Source organism: Fringilla coelebs (genome assembly GCF_963513975.1).
Source record: "Fringilla coelebs genome assembly, chromosome: 4".
NCBI lineage: Eukaryota > Metazoa > Chordata > Aves > Passeriformes > Fringillidae > Fringilla > Fringilla coelebs.
The window spans coordinates 41,220,438-41,237,575 of record NC_140032.1 but is presented as its reverse complement, the minus strand read 5'-3'; the positions used below and the strand labels follow the sequence as shown (position 1 = coordinate 41,237,575).

At 35.8% G+C, this 17,138-nt stretch overlaps 1 protein-coding gene across 1 annotated transcript in view; it reads left to right on the top strand.

Annotated features, from left to right (window-relative positions):
- RXFP1 (relaxin family peptide receptor 1) overlaps window positions 1–15,568 on the top strand; it is a gene marked incomplete at both ends in the record, with an annotated part of 45,047 nt that extends 29,479 nt beyond the window's left edge. The window contains 14 exons of the mRNA XM_084203852.1: window positions 1,179–1,250; window positions 2,807–2,878; window positions 3,928–3,999; window positions 4,836–4,907; window positions 5,634–5,708; window positions 5,990–6,061; window positions 6,967–7,038; window positions 7,781–7,852; window positions 8,257–8,328; window positions 10,302–10,373; window positions 10,607–10,836; window positions 12,064–12,474; window positions 12,991–13,209; window positions 15,267–15,568. Of these exons, the coding sequence (XP_084059978.1) occupies window positions 1,179–1,250; window positions 2,807–2,878; window positions 3,928–3,999; window positions 4,836–4,907; window positions 5,634–5,708; window positions 5,990–6,061; window positions 6,967–7,038; window positions 7,781–7,852; window positions 8,257–8,328; window positions 10,302–10,373; window positions 10,607–10,836; window positions 12,064–12,474; window positions 12,991–13,209; window positions 15,267–15,568 (1,885 nt within the window). The remainder of the gene's footprint in view (window positions 1–1,178; window positions 1,251–2,806; window positions 2,879–3,927; window positions 4,000–4,835; window positions 4,908–5,633; window positions 5,709–5,989; window positions 6,062–6,966; window positions 7,039–7,780; window positions 7,853–8,256; window positions 8,329–10,301; window positions 10,374–10,606; window positions 10,837–12,063; window positions 12,475–12,990; window positions 13,210–15,266) is intronic.
- Between the last annotated feature and the right edge of the window lie 1,570 nt (window positions 15,569–17,138).

The window sequence follows — 17,138 nt, the reverse complement described above, 5'->3', positions numbered from 1 at the left end:
ATTATCTTCAGCTGATGCTTGGGAAGCTCTGTGTCTCTCTGTTGACAAGTACCTTAATATTTTAAGTACAGATTTTCCTTGCATAAAAGGGGAGAAAAGAAACTAAGGAACCAAAAAACTCTGTGAACTGATCATTTCATGTTTGCAACAGTGACCTGAGCTAGAATTTCAGGATAAAGGAAAATCTACAAGAGAAATTTTTCCTTTTAAGACAAAATGCTTAGAACCTGTTTCTTTTTCTATGATCATGCCAATATTCCTAGTCTGTGTTCCTGTCAATAAAGTCAATAACCTTGAACTTGGTGGAACTCCCTGCTGGAGCAAATCTATTTAGTTCTCATTTGATGTTTCTGAATATGCTGTTATTTAAAAGGATTTAATTGGTCTGACTCATCATGCAGATATGTATGTGTAAGCCAAACTCTTTTTTAGGAGATCAGAATATGGTTAATGTGCTCCTGATTTGCACATTACTGTTTGAGAAGCAGTTTTAGGTGTGGTGAGCAGGGAGCAGCATCCCAAGTCCTTACCTGAGGATCCCCCCACAGATCCAGGTCATGGATCTTTCCTTTGGGTACCAGCCTGTGTTCACATGTGGCTGAAGTTCTCCTTGTTGGGCCCACATTCAAATACTGCTACACTTCATAACAAACACTGATGTGGAATGTCAAACATCTATTTAAACTGGCTACTTGCTCAGGGTCAAAGAAGAGTTCAAAAATACTGCCCCAGTTCTAGCTGTAGAAGAAGCAGAGAGTTCATCTGGCTTTCAGGCTAAATTCTCTTCTGATCAAACCACATCCTGAAGGAATTTTATTCTTGACAGGACACTTGAGTGTCCCCAGTGGACAAGGGCCATAGGGACACATGAACTGGGAAATACACTCTGTATGCATTTGAGGTTTGAAATAAATCTGTAGTTTATATTCAAATCTTTTTCATTCTTATATTTAACTATTATTTTGCCAGTTTTTCTTGTGGACATGGATTTTTTTTATTATAATGTATTTTTCTTACTGTTTAAGTAGATATAAACATACAGAAAAATGGCAGTAGCATGTTCAGATGGTTTCATGTTGCTTTTGTTATTTAGCAGAGTGAGAGCTGCCCTTATTAAATAACAAAAGTGCTGTAGGAACCTGAGACAGTGGTTTTACTGTATGCATTCATTCCTACAGGTCTCTTCAAAGGAATCTGCTGAGGAAACTTTCTGCTGATGTTTTCAAGAAATACCAAGATCTTAAAAATCTGTAAGGGAGTGCTCTAACATAAAACACCTATCCAGTGTCTTAAATATTCATCCTTTCCTTCCCCCATATGTACACATATTTAAGTACCAAAAGTCTGGTTTGTCTCACCCTTTGGTACCTCCTGTGTACCCTGTTTGGCTCAAGTACCTTGATTTGACATCTGTCTTTTTGCAAGACCATAATTTCTTCATATTCAATGGTTCATGTTTATAGACTGGTTTATACCAGAAAAATACTAAATTTTAATTTTGTCGGAAGGAAGCTACTTTTATAATAAATAGTAATATGCCAAATTGAATTAAAGTAAGTTAATTGATTTCTTCTGGCAAAAAAGTTTGGAAATTCCAACTTCCCATTATCATGGGAAGCTCATTCCCATGGCACATGGTTTTACTCCCAATTATGTGTGGTACTGATTTGATAATGCCAAACAAGTCAAATTATTATGGCAATATAATACTGTGTTATTATACAGTGTGTAACATACATGCTGTTCAAAAATCATACCCTGTAACAAGTTTTCTTTATATAGAAGTAGTGAAATAAAAATTAAATGCAGAAGTCTGCGGTAGGGCTTTGCTGTAACCTATTCAAAGTGTTCTTTCATGGGAACTGTGCTACACTGCAGCACCACCTTGTGTTCTGAAAGTTAAGTCCCATTATATCCCTTAAATTCCTGAAAAATAAGTTTTCACTAAAATAAATAAATCCATACCTATCTATATACGCATAAAAAAATTGATTCTAATATCAACTTCACACCCTTCTGATAGATAATTTTACATTTTCCAAAAGATCTTGAGCAATGTTTGGCAGAAACTCATTTTGTAAAAAGCCAATGTCTGATTTCTTACTGCTTTCCAGCAGGAATGCATCTAGATGCTTCATTAAGTGGAATTTGATTTAAAGGACTAATGTTTAAATATTATTCAGACAATAATGTTATAATCCCTTAAAATTATTTGAAAAAGATTTGGCATTTGCAGTTGATACTTTTCAATTCATTACTTCATCAAAGTAGATAAAGAAATCCAGAATTTTAAAAAAATAGTATCTTTGGTTTACAGGAGATCAATAAATTAACCTGTATATTTTTAAATATATTACCTTACTAATGCAATATTTTGAGAATTCTCTAGTACCACCAAAAAAAATCAAAAATTATTTTAATTTTACATTTATTGTGCAAAATTTTGGTTGCAGCACAGATCTTGGTAAACACAGAGATCCCACAGGTGAGCCCTGCAAGGTTAGGACCTAATCAAGGAGGATGCAAACCACCACTCTACTGTTCATCTTTGGCAAAACAAGCATCCATTGGAATGGTTTTTGTAACTTTGCTCTTTGTGTGAATTTCTTTTAAAACAACCTTGCAATCTTTCCAGCTACAGTTGTGAAATGGTTATTGTCATATTCAAAGTGTTACAAATATAACAGCTTCTTTTAAAGTATCAAATGTGCATTCAGTTTAGCTGATAGATTTCAATTGGTTACTTATGTTTGCTTTAACTTCTCTTCTTTAGAGAATAAATTGTTTTGGGTTTGTATCCTCTTAGGTATCTTCAGAATAATAAAATCAGAGCCATATCTGAACGTGCTTTCAAAGGTTTATACAACTTGACAAAACTGTAAGTACTGCTTTTAGAATACTGAAGTAAAAAGCGGCAGGCAGAGTTCTGAGAGTCTCTCTCTGCCTTATTCCATGTAAGGAGCTTGCAAAGTGGTCCAATACTTTAATCCAATGATTGAATTGAGAAAGCAAAGACAGATTAAGAGGTCTCTATGCAAGTTTATCTGGCAGGACAGTATCTTGAAAAACAAGCTGGCTCCATACTTCTATCCTGTTCCTGAGATTCCTGAGATCCTCAGGGTGGAGGAAGGAGACAGTATGGTAGTTACTCTGCAGAACAACACCAAAGAGAATGAAGAAAGAGTAAAATGAAAGTGAGAGCTTGTGATGGATGAGAATTCTTTAACAAGGTGTTTTGGTTTACAAATGCAATTCAAACTAACCAGTTTAGGTGATGAATCCCTTTTTTCTTTATTTTGCAGCAACTTGTTGAAAGGTGTTTCTAACTTTTAAGGGAAATGCTCAGTGAAAGATAAGCACATAAATTGCACTGTTGGTTCAGAACTTTTACTGCAATGTTTTCAGAAGGAAAGTTTTACAAAGCTGTACCTCTTATTGTTTCCATCACACAAGTGTGGCTGAATATCTGTTATTACAGCTGCTGTTATTATCTTCCCAGACCATTTATACTACCCCTCCCCATTCATTTTCAGCTTTTCTTTTTCCATTATTCTGATATCTACATTTATGACTAATATCCTTAGCAAAGACTGAATGGCGTCCTGGAAAATTTCATGGAACAAATCACTCCACAGAAGGAAACTGGAAAGGGTCTAAAATATGACACAATGAAAATATTTAGCTGGCTGTGCTTTCTTATCGATAAGACAAAGTACTGTACATAATTGCTCTTAAAATCCTCACTAGAGAGAGTCCTGCCTTGCTCTCAAACAATGGCACGAAAATTACCAAAGTAAAAAAAAACATATTAACAAAATAGGAGTATTCTGATAAATTATCAAGGAAAACTAATCTTAAAACTCATTTTCATGTGTTTGCTGCTAAATAATCATTCCATTCATTCATTTTGGGTTGGTCTTGTTTCAGATACCTGAGCAACAACAAGATAACGAACTTGGAGCCTTTTGTCTTTGCAGATCTCCACAGACTTGAATGGCTGTATGTTGTTTTCTTATTTGTATATTTATTTACTCAATAAATAATTTAATTAAAATATATATAAAATTATTTTGATTGCTTTCATTTTTGTGCATAGCATTACTTTAAACTAACTAATAACTAGGGAACTCCTGTTACACTGTGGAAGGTAAAACTGCAATTGGCTTTGCTGAGGGCAGAAAATAGTTCTTGAACCTTAATGGCTTCAATGATTGATGAATTTTAACAATGGTAAACAATGTTTATTAGTAATTACTTGTTACAAATATATTAAATAACCTAGGTATTATAAAACAGTAGAAACAGATCTTTTTGGGCAGGTCTTTTCCTGTAAATAGTGCTTAAAATGTCCAGATGAAATTACTGTCATAACCTGAAATACTGGTTTATTACTGCTCTTCAGAGAGAAGTTGATGAAGCTATTAAAAATAAGCAAATACAATGTATTACATTCTTCTGCATGTTTGAGACTGTTGGATTGCCACAGAATACTGTTAGGTTGTGCTACTTTGTTTTTACAGAGAATCCATTCAGTGTCTTCATCAAAGGATTTAAAACCTCAAAGGAAAACACTTTTTTCTAAGTTGAAAGAAATTATTTTCTCTATGTTTTTTTTATTAAATTTTCTTATTAATTTTTTTATTAAATTTTTCTGGAAGGAAATTAATATCTTAACCCATCAAGGAATAGTGTGCCAATTTTTATAAGTAGTTTGACTGGACTTTTGAAGAAATTCACTACAAAGCTTGTTACCTTTTATTACCTCTTCAGTTTAAGACTGAAGTCAATTATCAATCTGACATTTTATCAATCTGACATTTTGCTGTAATTTATAGGATAATTGAAAACAACAGGATAAATCGGATCTATCCATTAACATTCTATGGACTCAAATCTCTTATTCTTCTGTAAGTACGAAACAAGAGAAAAAAGGTGTTATTTAAAAGGACAGAATAGGAGGGGCATACGCATATAAAAACCTTTTTACACCAACTGTGCTTGCTCACCCCAGAGTGCTGGCAGCACACATACAGCTTTCCCTTAACCCAGGCAAAACGTGGAGTGGGGAGGATTTTGGCAGCAGTGGACACACAGTGTCTGGAAAAGTATAGGGAAAAGGGTGGGAAAAAGGATAAAAGGTGTTACTGAGGGGGCAGGGTCGAGGTAGCTGCAGCACTGGGTTCCAGGAGTCCTCCAGAGCCATAGTGGGACCATAGTCCCTGCCCCTGGTGACAGCCCAAGACCCTGTCTATGATGTGCCACTGCCCTCTCCAGCCTGAAAGATGAGGGACCCTCTTCCCCTGCATGCCAGAGGGAAACCTCCCTCCACATCCCACTTCCTCCATCACCCATAGAACTTACAGGTTCTGACTGAATTTTAATAGCAGTGAAGTAGAGTGAACATCTTTCCTTTACCTGGACATTAGCAAGCTAAGGATAAAATACTGCTGCACAGAACACCACAGTGAAAATACATCAACATTGAAGAAAATAATACTGCTTTCAAAACTATTCAAGATTGGAATGATTTTTTTCAGAAGTGCATAAGAGACATGAATTTTTTTCTATGTATGTATGTAACTGTGCAAATATAACCAGCTGTACTATTCCTCTTTCCTTTTTTTTTTTTTTAGAGAGATGATGAATAATTCTCTTGCTCGTTTGCCTGATAAACCTCTGTGCCAATATATGCCAAGATTAAACTGGCTGTAAGTCTACCTTATTTCACTGGAAAAATATTATTTTGTTGTCTTTGTATGTCACTGCCACACCACTTCTTCTTATGGGGTACTGGATCTTGCAGAGTGTGCCTGCTGGGTCACTGCAGGGCTGATGGCCTGAAGTCATCAGTTAAGTGTGCAGAAGTATTACATGTCTGCCTCCCACTCTCTTCTGTGTAGTCAAATTCTGGTAGTATTTTTCTTCAATTATCTTAGAATAAGTGCCTGAGTTTATATCCAATGATTGATGGGGTTCTTTTATATCCCAGAGACCTTGAAGGCAACCATATCCATCACGTGAAAAATGCCACTTTCATGTCCTGCAGCACTCTAACTGTACTGTAAGTAATTGGATATGCTAGCTAGCCAGAGGGAGATGTGCTTATACTGAACAGTCAAGTGATTCATTACAGCTAATATAAAAGTTTCCTGAGTATGATGGTTATTTATCTCTCGAGGATATTAAATTAAAATGTTTGGTTTGAATTGAGCACAACACAGAATATCCACTGTTTATATTTTACAGCAAAGTTCAGCATTGAAATATATAACAAAACTTCACTGAAGAGACTTTGGGTGATACTAAGATTCAGAAATTTTCATTATAACCTTTATATTGGAGTCAAAGATCTCATAATGAGAACCAGCAAGCATAAAAAATACATAGCTTGATGCTTATTTTAATTGGCTGGTGGGTTGACTGGCTATCAATTTTAGAATTTTCCCCAAAGTTTCTTCAGTGATGATGTAACCATCTTCAGAAAATCCCTTCTACTTTTTGGTAGGTCAGTAGGCTCCATGGTGAGTGTCACTTTCAATTTTTAACTCTTCTGCACTACCCATGTTCTTGGCTTTTTAATCTCAGTGGCAGATGAAATAAGGGTGAATGAAAAATTGCACAACTGTGTACCTGTGTCTGAGACATTATTAGGTCACAAGTCTTTCAGCCCACTTCTTCTTCTTCCTACCCTCAATCAATTTGCACCAGCCTTCCATGGATGTGTGTGTATATGTGTATAAATGTATATATACATGTAGGTATATCCAGAAGTACATGCATGTATAGGGGAAAAAAAGTTATTTATGATAAAATGGCAAACTTCTAGATGCAATTAGCTTATTAACTGAATTGGGCAAATATTTGAAGATACAGAGAACAGAGAATTTTTAAAGTTTATAATACCTTATGTTCAAAATTAAGTAGACACCAAGAAGAAACAGCAATGTTCTTGTTTTCTTCTTTCAGGGTGATGAGACGAAATAAAATCAGCTCCCTAAACGAAAACAGCTTTTCTTCTCTCCAGATGTTAGATGAATTGTGAGTAGATTTCTTCTCTTATTTGTACAAAACACACATTTTTGTGATTTATATTAGAAATGTCCTTCTTCATAAATTCTATTTCATATAACATGCTCTATTTCATATAACATGGAGATGGCATTCTTCTTTAGGGTAATTTTTTAAAGATATATTGAACAGGAAAGAAATAATCAATAAAATACATAATCTGTGTCAATCATATTGGGGCTTTTCTCACATTATGTTTCCTGAATATAATACTATTAGTTATTCTTGTATCACTACAGTCTAGATGCATGTGTGCCTTCAGTGTCTTTTAGACCAGTTTGACAGTTTTTGTTGGACTGAGACCTTTATTCCTCCATTATTAGGATTTCTGCACAGTGAAACTAAGATGAAAGGTAGAAATAAATGCAGTTTAGCCCATTTGGAAACATTCCCATCATGAAAAATTGTTTAATTAATTTGTAAGCTTCTACAAGTCAAATTAATGGCATTTTACTTTCTTTTTGATGGAAATAAAATAACAATAAATTATGTATCTAACGGTATATCTGAACTAATGAGACAAAGCAAGATCTGATAGGTCTAGCTTCCCACCTTGTTTTAACATAATTCTTTTATAGTCCAGATTTCAGATAACCTATAGAATAAATAATATCCTATTTGGCAAATAAAATTGTGTATATTGGAACTGCAAAACTGTTCAGTAAAATTACTGTGTGTAGTAAAACTTACAGTAACCTGTGTGTTTCTGCAGAGATTTGGCTAGCAACAAGATTGAATCACTTCCTCCATATATATTTAAGGAACTAAAGGAACTGTCACAACTGTAAGGACTCTTGTTTATTATTATACACTATTGTATATTCCTCATTTGATATGATGTTTTCAGTCATATGTGTCAGAAAAGAGAAGAGCACAATTATTTGTATTCATCATTTAAGCTCTGCCTAAAAAACACACCAAAAGTAATTTTATATAGCATTTTGTCCTGAATAATTTTGTCACAGATGTACATTTTCATGTTCCAAAAGACAGCATGTTCCAATTCTACCTTTTTCTAGATCTTGTTAGTCCATACAAGATGAGCCATGTTAGCTACATCATGAGAAATTAATAATTTCATGGAAACACTTAACATGACATCAGAATTTAACTTTAAAAGTAGATTGACTTTATTTTTAGAACAAGCTGTAAGGAATGTGGCCAAAGTTATTTTTGTTGTGTTTACAGGAACCTCTCTTACAACCCCATCAAGAAAATACAAATAGACCAGTTTGATTTTCTAATTAAACTCAAATCTCTGTAAGTATCAAGTTTTTATATTTTAGCTATATTTTCTTTGTGATTTTGCACATCACCCTCAGTAGGACATGATCCAGAATATGTTCTGTAAGAAATTGCCCCTGGAGAGTTTAGGGGGAGTTTTGCAGGTGCACTAACACAGTAGCTCTAACTTGAATTCTGCCAGCAGAGCTCCTCCTAAAAATCTGAGATACTGCAGCAACAATCTTGTAAATCTGAAATTATCCTGCAGTAGATTTAAGTGCCTCTTCACTGGTCACGTCACCCCTGAAGTAACCAGCTTGGTATGTCGCACAGCATTGGTTCCTGTCAGACATCACTCCAAAATCATAGAATAGTTTGTTTTGGAAGTGACCCTTCAACGTCCTCTAGTTCAAATCCCCTGCAATGAGCAGGGACATCTTCAACTAGGTCAGGTTGCTCAGAGCTCTGTCCAGGCTGAGCAGGAATGTTCCCAGGCATGGGGAATCTACCACCTTTCTAGACCACCTACTCCAGTGTTTCACCACCTATTCATAAAGAATTTTCTTCCTAATATCTACTCTAAATCTACCATTTTTTTATTTAAAACCATTACCCCTTGTCCTATTGCAACAGGCCCTACTAGAAATTATTGTGGAGATTAAAAACCAGATGTTTTCTTGGACAGTATTGCAGTAGGAGTTTATGGTTTGACCTGATATGATTATGTGTGAGCTGCAGCCAGCAGTACACATACCTTTGTTGATCAGACCACACTGACTCAGTGACTGGAACCCCCTGGCCAAATTCAACTAAATTTGGTAAAAGGCCAATGAACTGAAAATACTAAATCTATATAAGCGTTATGAAAATAAGCAGCTGAGTACAGAAAATAATAACCAATTACCTCCTTAACAGTCAAGGTACAGCATGATTTTATCATTTTATCTATTATTTAACAACAAAGAACTCACACAATTCAGTGATCATGGCCTTCCACCTGTTTTAGTTAAAAAAAACCTGTTAAATCTTGAGATAGATCAACAGGCAACTATATTTTGGCTGTTTGGAGAACACCAGTTCCCTCTTCATCTGTTTGAAATAGTAGAAACAGTTGGGGAAAGCACTCCCTAGGATTCATTGCAGCACTTCTAAAAAAGCAGCACTATTCCATGTTGGGGCTTTCTCATGTCTGCCAGCAAAACTGCCCACCAATCCACATCAACTAACCAGTTCTCCATTTTTGCCTAATAAATTCAGAACTCACAGAAATATTACATTCAAATCTTTGAACAATAAATCCAAATAAGGCTCCCCACAAGGAGAACCAAAGACCCCTGACCAGGTGCACATCTAACCAGAGAATAGGAGAGACTGGAAGAATACAGAACCTGAAGTTCTAAAAGAACATCTAACAGAGTTAAATTTTATTGATCTAGCACGGCAGGGGAAAAAATATTACTGCCTTCATATATATGGGTATAAAATTTAAAATAAGGAATCCCACCTGTGTGTCACAAAAAAAAGCCATCATTTCTTCTTACCTGCTGTGTTCTGTGTCTCAGCTTCCTGCTGGTTTTGACATAATGAAGAGACTGAGTTCTTGGGTTGGTTTGTTTCTCCAGTAAAGCACTACCTGGGATAAAAGAGAGAAGAGATTTGTAGAAATATTACTACTAGAACAAGTTCTTATTTCCCCAGAGGTGATGAAAGAACATCAGTAGAATAGTACTTTGAAAGGGGGACATATTCTCATGACTGAGAGCAGCACTAAGAGTTTTCTTCATGAATCTGGGAGAACAGTGAGTTTATTAAAATTATTTGCAATTCCTTTTTGTTCCACTCCAGATTTTAAGAAGACTTTTTTGTCAGGTTTTGAAGGATTGACAGATTAGATGCAATAAAGTTATTCTGTAGTTTCCTATAATCATAGAATCCCAACTAAATCTCATAAAATTTGGTTTTTTGCTGCTGAGTTTCTATGGAGATTTACTGAGAATGTATTTTTACAGCAGCTTGGAGGGCATTGAAATTGCAAACATCCAGAGGAGAATGTTCAGTCCCTTGAGAAACCTTTCCCACATGTAAGTAGATTATTTTAGATATTTTGCTTTCTTTGGCCTGAATTTTACAACTATGTAATACTGGATAATTGAAAACAAACGTGTATGAAAAGCAGTACGTGAGCAGTTGTCAAATTTGGCCGTTTTTGATTTACTTTTCTTCTTTCAGAATATGTTTTCTGAGTAGTTACTAGATAATTTTGATATTCTGACAACCAATCTAGAATGATCTCTCATCTGTTTCCCGCAACCAGATATTTCAAGAAATTCCAGTACTGTGGGTATGCTCCTCACGTGCGCAGCTGCAAACCCAACACCGATGGGATTTCCTCCCTCGAGAATCTTTTAGCCAGCATCATACAGAGAGTGTTTGTCTGGGTTGTGTCTGCCATTACCTGCTTTGGGAACATTTTTGTTATCTGCATGAGGCCTTACATCAGATCAGAGAACAAGCTGCATGCCATCTCCATAATGTCTCTCTGCTGTGAGTACTCCATATCTAGAATATCTTTTTAGTCTGCTTGTAGCGTGTATGATATTTGTTATTATAGCATAGTGATGTATTTCCAGCATTGGATTAACTCTGCTTTTCGTGACACTGTAAATGAAAACACAAAATGCTGTGGCTTATGTACCAAGAGGTCTCATTAAATGCTGCCTTTGGCAGCTGGGGCATTCCAAAGGTTTCATGTTTGATTTTCATGCCATGGGAATTCTGTCAAATTCCCTCTTTCTTCAGCAAGAAGAAATAAAATTACAATGTTTCAAATGCCCAAAAATCTATATTTTACTATGCATTTCTCAGTAAGGGGTGATTTTTGCATGTAATTATTGCATTCAAACATTCTATTCTTTGCATGAACAAAAGGTTGTTTATGCAAATCTTTATGCTTATGCAAATATGTTTATGCAAATACAGAAAATTGATTTGTCCTAGCTCCCCAATATTAGGAATTGGGGTGATTTTTTTTTTACTTTAGTCCTGAAAGCACGACAAGTTTATGGATGAACTACTTGGCAATACAATCACTACAATCCTGAGTCTCTCAATACAGGAGAGTCTATAAGGATTGCATAAATGCAATTAGATGCATTTTGAGAGGTAGTTGTCAACATTGTATAAAATTATTGCAACATTTCTAAATACAGCATGTCAGTGGTTTTGAAACTTTATTTTTCCCATAAGACAATCTGAATACTATGCAAAATTTTTAGCAAAATACCCATGAAGCCTTCAGTTCTGTGTTGACAGGTCATCTCCCATTACTAGTCTTAGAAGACTATACACATGAGCTTTGAACTAGCAAAAGGTGGAAAAAATGAATCCAGCAGAGATGGCCTACTCAAAGAAAATTATCTTAAGCCAAATGTTAAAATAGAAATAAATAAAGAAATAAGATCTAATAAAAAAGGGTTGTAAGAATTTTTCTATAAATAAAGCTGTATGTTTTTCTATTCACAAAACAATTTAACCAGAGCTTTAAAAAATGGAAACAAGTATGAAACATGAACTGTCAGACCAAATGAAAATGAAAACAAAAAAAGGAAAAAGTAGCATAAAATTATACTGCCTTAATTGCAATTCATAGTAGTATTCCAGATGTAATATTGAAATGTATTTATGTGTGTGTGTCTGTTTTCTAATATACATATACAGAGAGAATGGGAAATTCAGATGTGTAAATAATGATGTTAAGCACTGTGCCCACAGGTGCTGACTGTCTGATGGGGATATATTTATTTGTGATTGGAGCTTTTGATCTTAAATATCGTGGAGAATACAACAAGCACGCTCAGTTGTGGATGGACAGTATCCACTGTCAATTGGTTGGATCGCTGGCTATTCTGTCTACAGAGGTGTCAGTCTTACTGTTGACTTATCTGACTTTGGAAAAATACATCTGCATAGTTTATCCTTTTAGGTGTTTGAAGCCCAGAAAATGCAGGACAATTTCCATTTTGGTTCTTATCTGGATAATCGGGTTTGCTGTTGCTTTTATCCCACTGAGCAATAAGGAATTTTTCAGGAACTACTATGGCACCAATGGCGTCTGTTTTCCTCTTCACTCAGAACAATCAGAAAGTTCAGGAAGTCAGATTTATTCTGTTGTGATTTTCTTAGGTAAGTTGCTTTTCTTCTTTATGCGTTACTAGAGCTGCAAAGGGACCAAGTTTTCAAACAATTAAGATAGCTGTGATGTTCACACCTCCTTGGATTTTGTTGCTTCAGCAGGCATTTAAAGACTATTTGCAATATAAATACTTTACTGTATTAGATATATACCTACTTATCTTAAAATGCACGAGGGGATGAGAAAGTAGAAAGAAATTGTTGACCATTATGTTCTTGAGTTAATAGACTATGTTAGGGAAGTAGAGCAATGGTGAGGTTAGAGAAGAATGATTTAATTTTAGTTAGATGCCAGTCTTTTGCCAGTTTTCAGTGAATAAAATTAATACCTGAGTAGAGACAAAAATTCCGTTTTCAGGATGAGGACAGACTCAGATTTTCTGGCCGCTTAATTCCATGGGACTAGCAATTTAGATGAAATATTCTTCTTTATTACCAGACTGCAAATAGGTGATGTAGAATTGCCATTATTCTTTTAAGGTATAATTAATTTTAACTTTTAAACAGGTGTAAACTTGGCAGCTTTTATCATCATTGTGTTTTCCTATGGGAGTATGTTCTACAGTGTTCACCAGACAGCTATAATGGCTACTGAAATTCGGAATCATATTAAAAAAGAGATGATCCTTGCTAAACGTTTTTTCTTCATTGTATTTACTGATGCACTATGCTGGATACCTATTTTTATTTTGAAACTCCTTTCTTTACTTCGAGTAGAAATACCAGGTATGTCCTTTCTTTTATGAGGCTGTTTCAACAGTGCCTGCATGAAATGTTCCTTCTACTTCAGAAGAAAAAATAATTTAATGAAATCAACTATATTGCTGAAATTAACTTAATGTTCTATATCTATATATATGTACACACAATATAATGAACTATATAGTTTTGCTATTTAATTAAACTCTATAACTATAACTATGAAAGATTAGCCACCTTTGAGCTACATAAAAAGCTCCAAAATTCAAATAATTCAAGTCTGTCTGCATAGAATATCTATAAACTGTACAAACTATATTTGAAAATCAAGGCTGAGTTGCATTGGCTTTTCTCATCTTAGGACTTCTGCTGTTTCTGTTACCTAAATGTTTCAGGACAATATAGTGTCTTCTGTCTTGATTAAATAACGTAACTAATTCTGAAATTATTTTATTTTATGAGCTAGTATTTATAGTTCAAATTATTAAGTCACATAAAGATCTGTTTATCTTCTTCATGCTGTGAATATATTCCCATGTAAAAAAAATGTAACCTAAAAGACTCAAATTGCACCACAATTTTTTCCTTCTCTTTGCAATAGATGCCAGAAAAAACCCTCTTCATGTGGGGCTTGTTAACTGTATTAGAAAGGAAATGTGAGCATGAACAGAAAAATCAGCAACAGCAGATTCAGATTCAGTGTACAGATGTGTGCCACAATGTTACATTGGCAAGAAAATGTTTTAGCTCAGATGATTTTGCCTTATGTGCTGACCAGGAGGGTTGGGAGCTGAAATTTTCAAAGTTTGGACTTGCATCTCAAATGTCTGGAAGTTACACTGATTATGTTAAATATTCAGTTACTTCAAATATTTTTAAATTGTTCTTCAAGATATTATCAAACCACCTATGATATTTGAAAGAAAATATCTTAAAAAGTAGAAGCAGTGTATTATAAGTCAAGAAACCTTGAAGAAATCTTGCTAAATCACAGGGTGATCTTGGGTTCAGCAAGTTAGTGTCCTGGGATAGATGAACCAGATTAAACAGTAATTACTCAAATCGTGAAACTAAAGACATGACAGCTAGCTGTCCTAATTGACACAAATTGTAAACCTCCTTTGATAGCATTGCTTTGTGTTGGTGATACATTGTGACAGTTTTAGAACTAAGCACCTGCTTGTTTCCAAAACTGTAGCCAATGTGCTGGGTGTCAACAGGAATGTCTTGATATTGCAACAAAGTTGTAAAAGTGGAGAGGGGCGGGGAAGGATATTCCGGAGGGAGAGATCAATTAAGGTTTTTATGCCTCTTGGAACGGTTCTGTAACAATTTTATAAGTCAAACAACCACAATGGAGGGTGCCCACTGACATCTTTCAGCACTTTAATCCTGTCCTTTCTGCACCTGCCCCTCAGGTAACTTATCACCCAAACAGTAAAGGACAAGAAACGGATGTTGTAAAGATGCACAGACTGACTAGGCAGACAGTGAACACAGAAAATCTTACCAACAGGAAAAGAAGGAAATTAGGAGGATGTATATAATGCTCTTTTTCAGGGGGAGGAATGGAGAAGTCCTGGTGCAAAAGAGAAAACAAGGCTCTGAGGGGATACAGGGAATCAAGGATAGTTTTGCAGGAGGACAGAACATCAAGGGCATGATTAGGACTGCATGTCATCAGTACTGGGAAGAGGATGGGGAACAGAGATCACAGGAAGAGATAAGGAGCAAAGCAGAGACAAAAGGCTTTGGGGCAAGAAAAAGGGGCTCAGCCAGAACAAGAAGTCTGTCAGGGCAAATAGGGAGCTGTGGCATAGAAAAGAGGGATAAATGGAACTACTGGGAGAATAATAAATGTCAGCTTTTGCAGGGAGTAGTGAAAACAGAGGGAGATAAGAAGCAGTGCAAGTGCAACAGAAAGAAGAAAAAGAAAAGCACCTGTTATGCCAGAAGCTGAGCCTAAGAGCACGTGATCCTCACACCAGCAAGCTGTGCTGCATTGGCATCAAGTGCTTATGCTAACTAAAGAATGCAAACACTGGGATGCATATTACAGCTGCCTTTCTTTTTCCCTCCCTAAGGTACCATAACTTCTTGGGTGGTGATTTTTATACTGCCAATAAATAGTGCTTTGAATCCTCTTCTCTACACTTTGACTACACGACCTTTCAAAGAAATGATTCACCAGGTTTGGTACAACTACAGACAGAAAAGATCGAAAAGAGGTAAAGGCAGCCAGAAACCGTACGGTCCATCATTCATTTGGGTAGAGATGTGGCCAATGCATGAAATCACACCAAAGGTTACGAAGCCTGTGCTTTGTACAGACTCTTCTGATGCTTCAGTGACTACACAGTCAACAAGACTAAATTCCTACACGTAATGATGGTTTGAGTGCTCACGGTGACATCGGCACTGTTAGTGTCACACCCATGGGCTTGCTGCTTTACAGCCATGAGGAACATGAGGGAGGTGTGACATCAGGGCTCACGAGAAGCACTGCGGGAAGAAGAGGGAGCCATGTGTCTGTTTGCAGGTAGAACTGGCATTTTACCATCTCACAGCAGCACCTGACATTTTGGCAATTCATCCTAGATCAGAATGAGAAGTCAGATGTTTGGGGCTTTTTTCTTCCAGAAGCCAAATGTGTGGGAAAAAACATGAATTGTCATTTGAAACATCTCACCCTGAAAGCAGATTGCTTGAAAATCATCTATTTATGGGGAAGTGTGTGTGTATGTGTGTGTATGTGTGTGTGCGTCTCTGTCTTTTCTTTTTTCTTTTTCCTTCTTGTAAGTTCCCATTTCAACAGCTGATTTTTTTAAGAGTTAATTGGTTTCCTCATTAAGAAACGTATTTTCTCCTCAAAGTTTCTAACTGGCTCTATTTAGGCTGCATCATCTCTTTAAAAACTTTAAGGAGCAATAGGCGTAAGAAAAACAATCCAATTTCATAATTAGGCCAGTTAACCATATTTGTCAAAGCCAAACAAGTGAAAATTATATTCCTTTTATAAATCTCCTGACTATTTCACTCATGTTAAGGCAATAGTGAAATGATAATGATAGCTGTAATGCAGTCGCCAGGTTGGACAAGGCCTTGATCAGCCTGGTCTACTGGGAGGTGCCCATGGCAGGGACAGGCTGGGATTAGATGATCTTTGAGATTCCAATTCAGGCAGAACCAGAACTGTGGTGAAGAAAAAAATAAAAAGAGGTTTGGTTTATTTGCTTGTTTGTTTCTTTTCCCAAGTGTCTCCCATCTTTAACTGGTGGCAGTTTCTCCCTTCTTACTCTGGAAAGACTGGACTGAGAATCTCAGCACCTTCCTGCTGCTCTTTTCCTCACTTTTCTTAACAGGCTACCAAAAGTAGCTCACCACAGCTTGCAGACTTCAACAAATACCAGTCTTTAGATGTCTCTCTATGTACAAGGGAGATGGTCAAATAGAAAATTATCAGTCTTAATAGGTGTCATGACATCTACATTTTAATCACTTTGTACATGACTGGATGCATTATAGTTGACGTAATTTAAAGACCACAGCCATTCAGCACTTTTTGAAGCATTATTTTACTTCCCAGAATTACAAGGGTAAAATAAAAAATATTCCATCTGAAACAATCCCCTAGAGGCAGTTCCTTCCCACATTCTTAATGAAGAGAATGTTTTCTATTATGAATTATTACAACTTCCCTTCTTCTTTCAGTACCGTATTCAGTCTGATGGCCTAGAAGCCCAAAAAGGTAAAAAAAGCTTCTTTTTTGCATTGATTTGAAACTATTTAAAATTAAGTTAAAAGTTACTTCCAATGTTTGCACTTAACTTCTTAGCATTATAAGAAGTAAAATTTTGAAAAAGTGTGGCTCACACTTCAACTGTTTACAGAACTTTGGATTATCTTTGGATTTGAAACTGAAGATTGTTAAGATGTTGTTTCCACTACTGTATGTT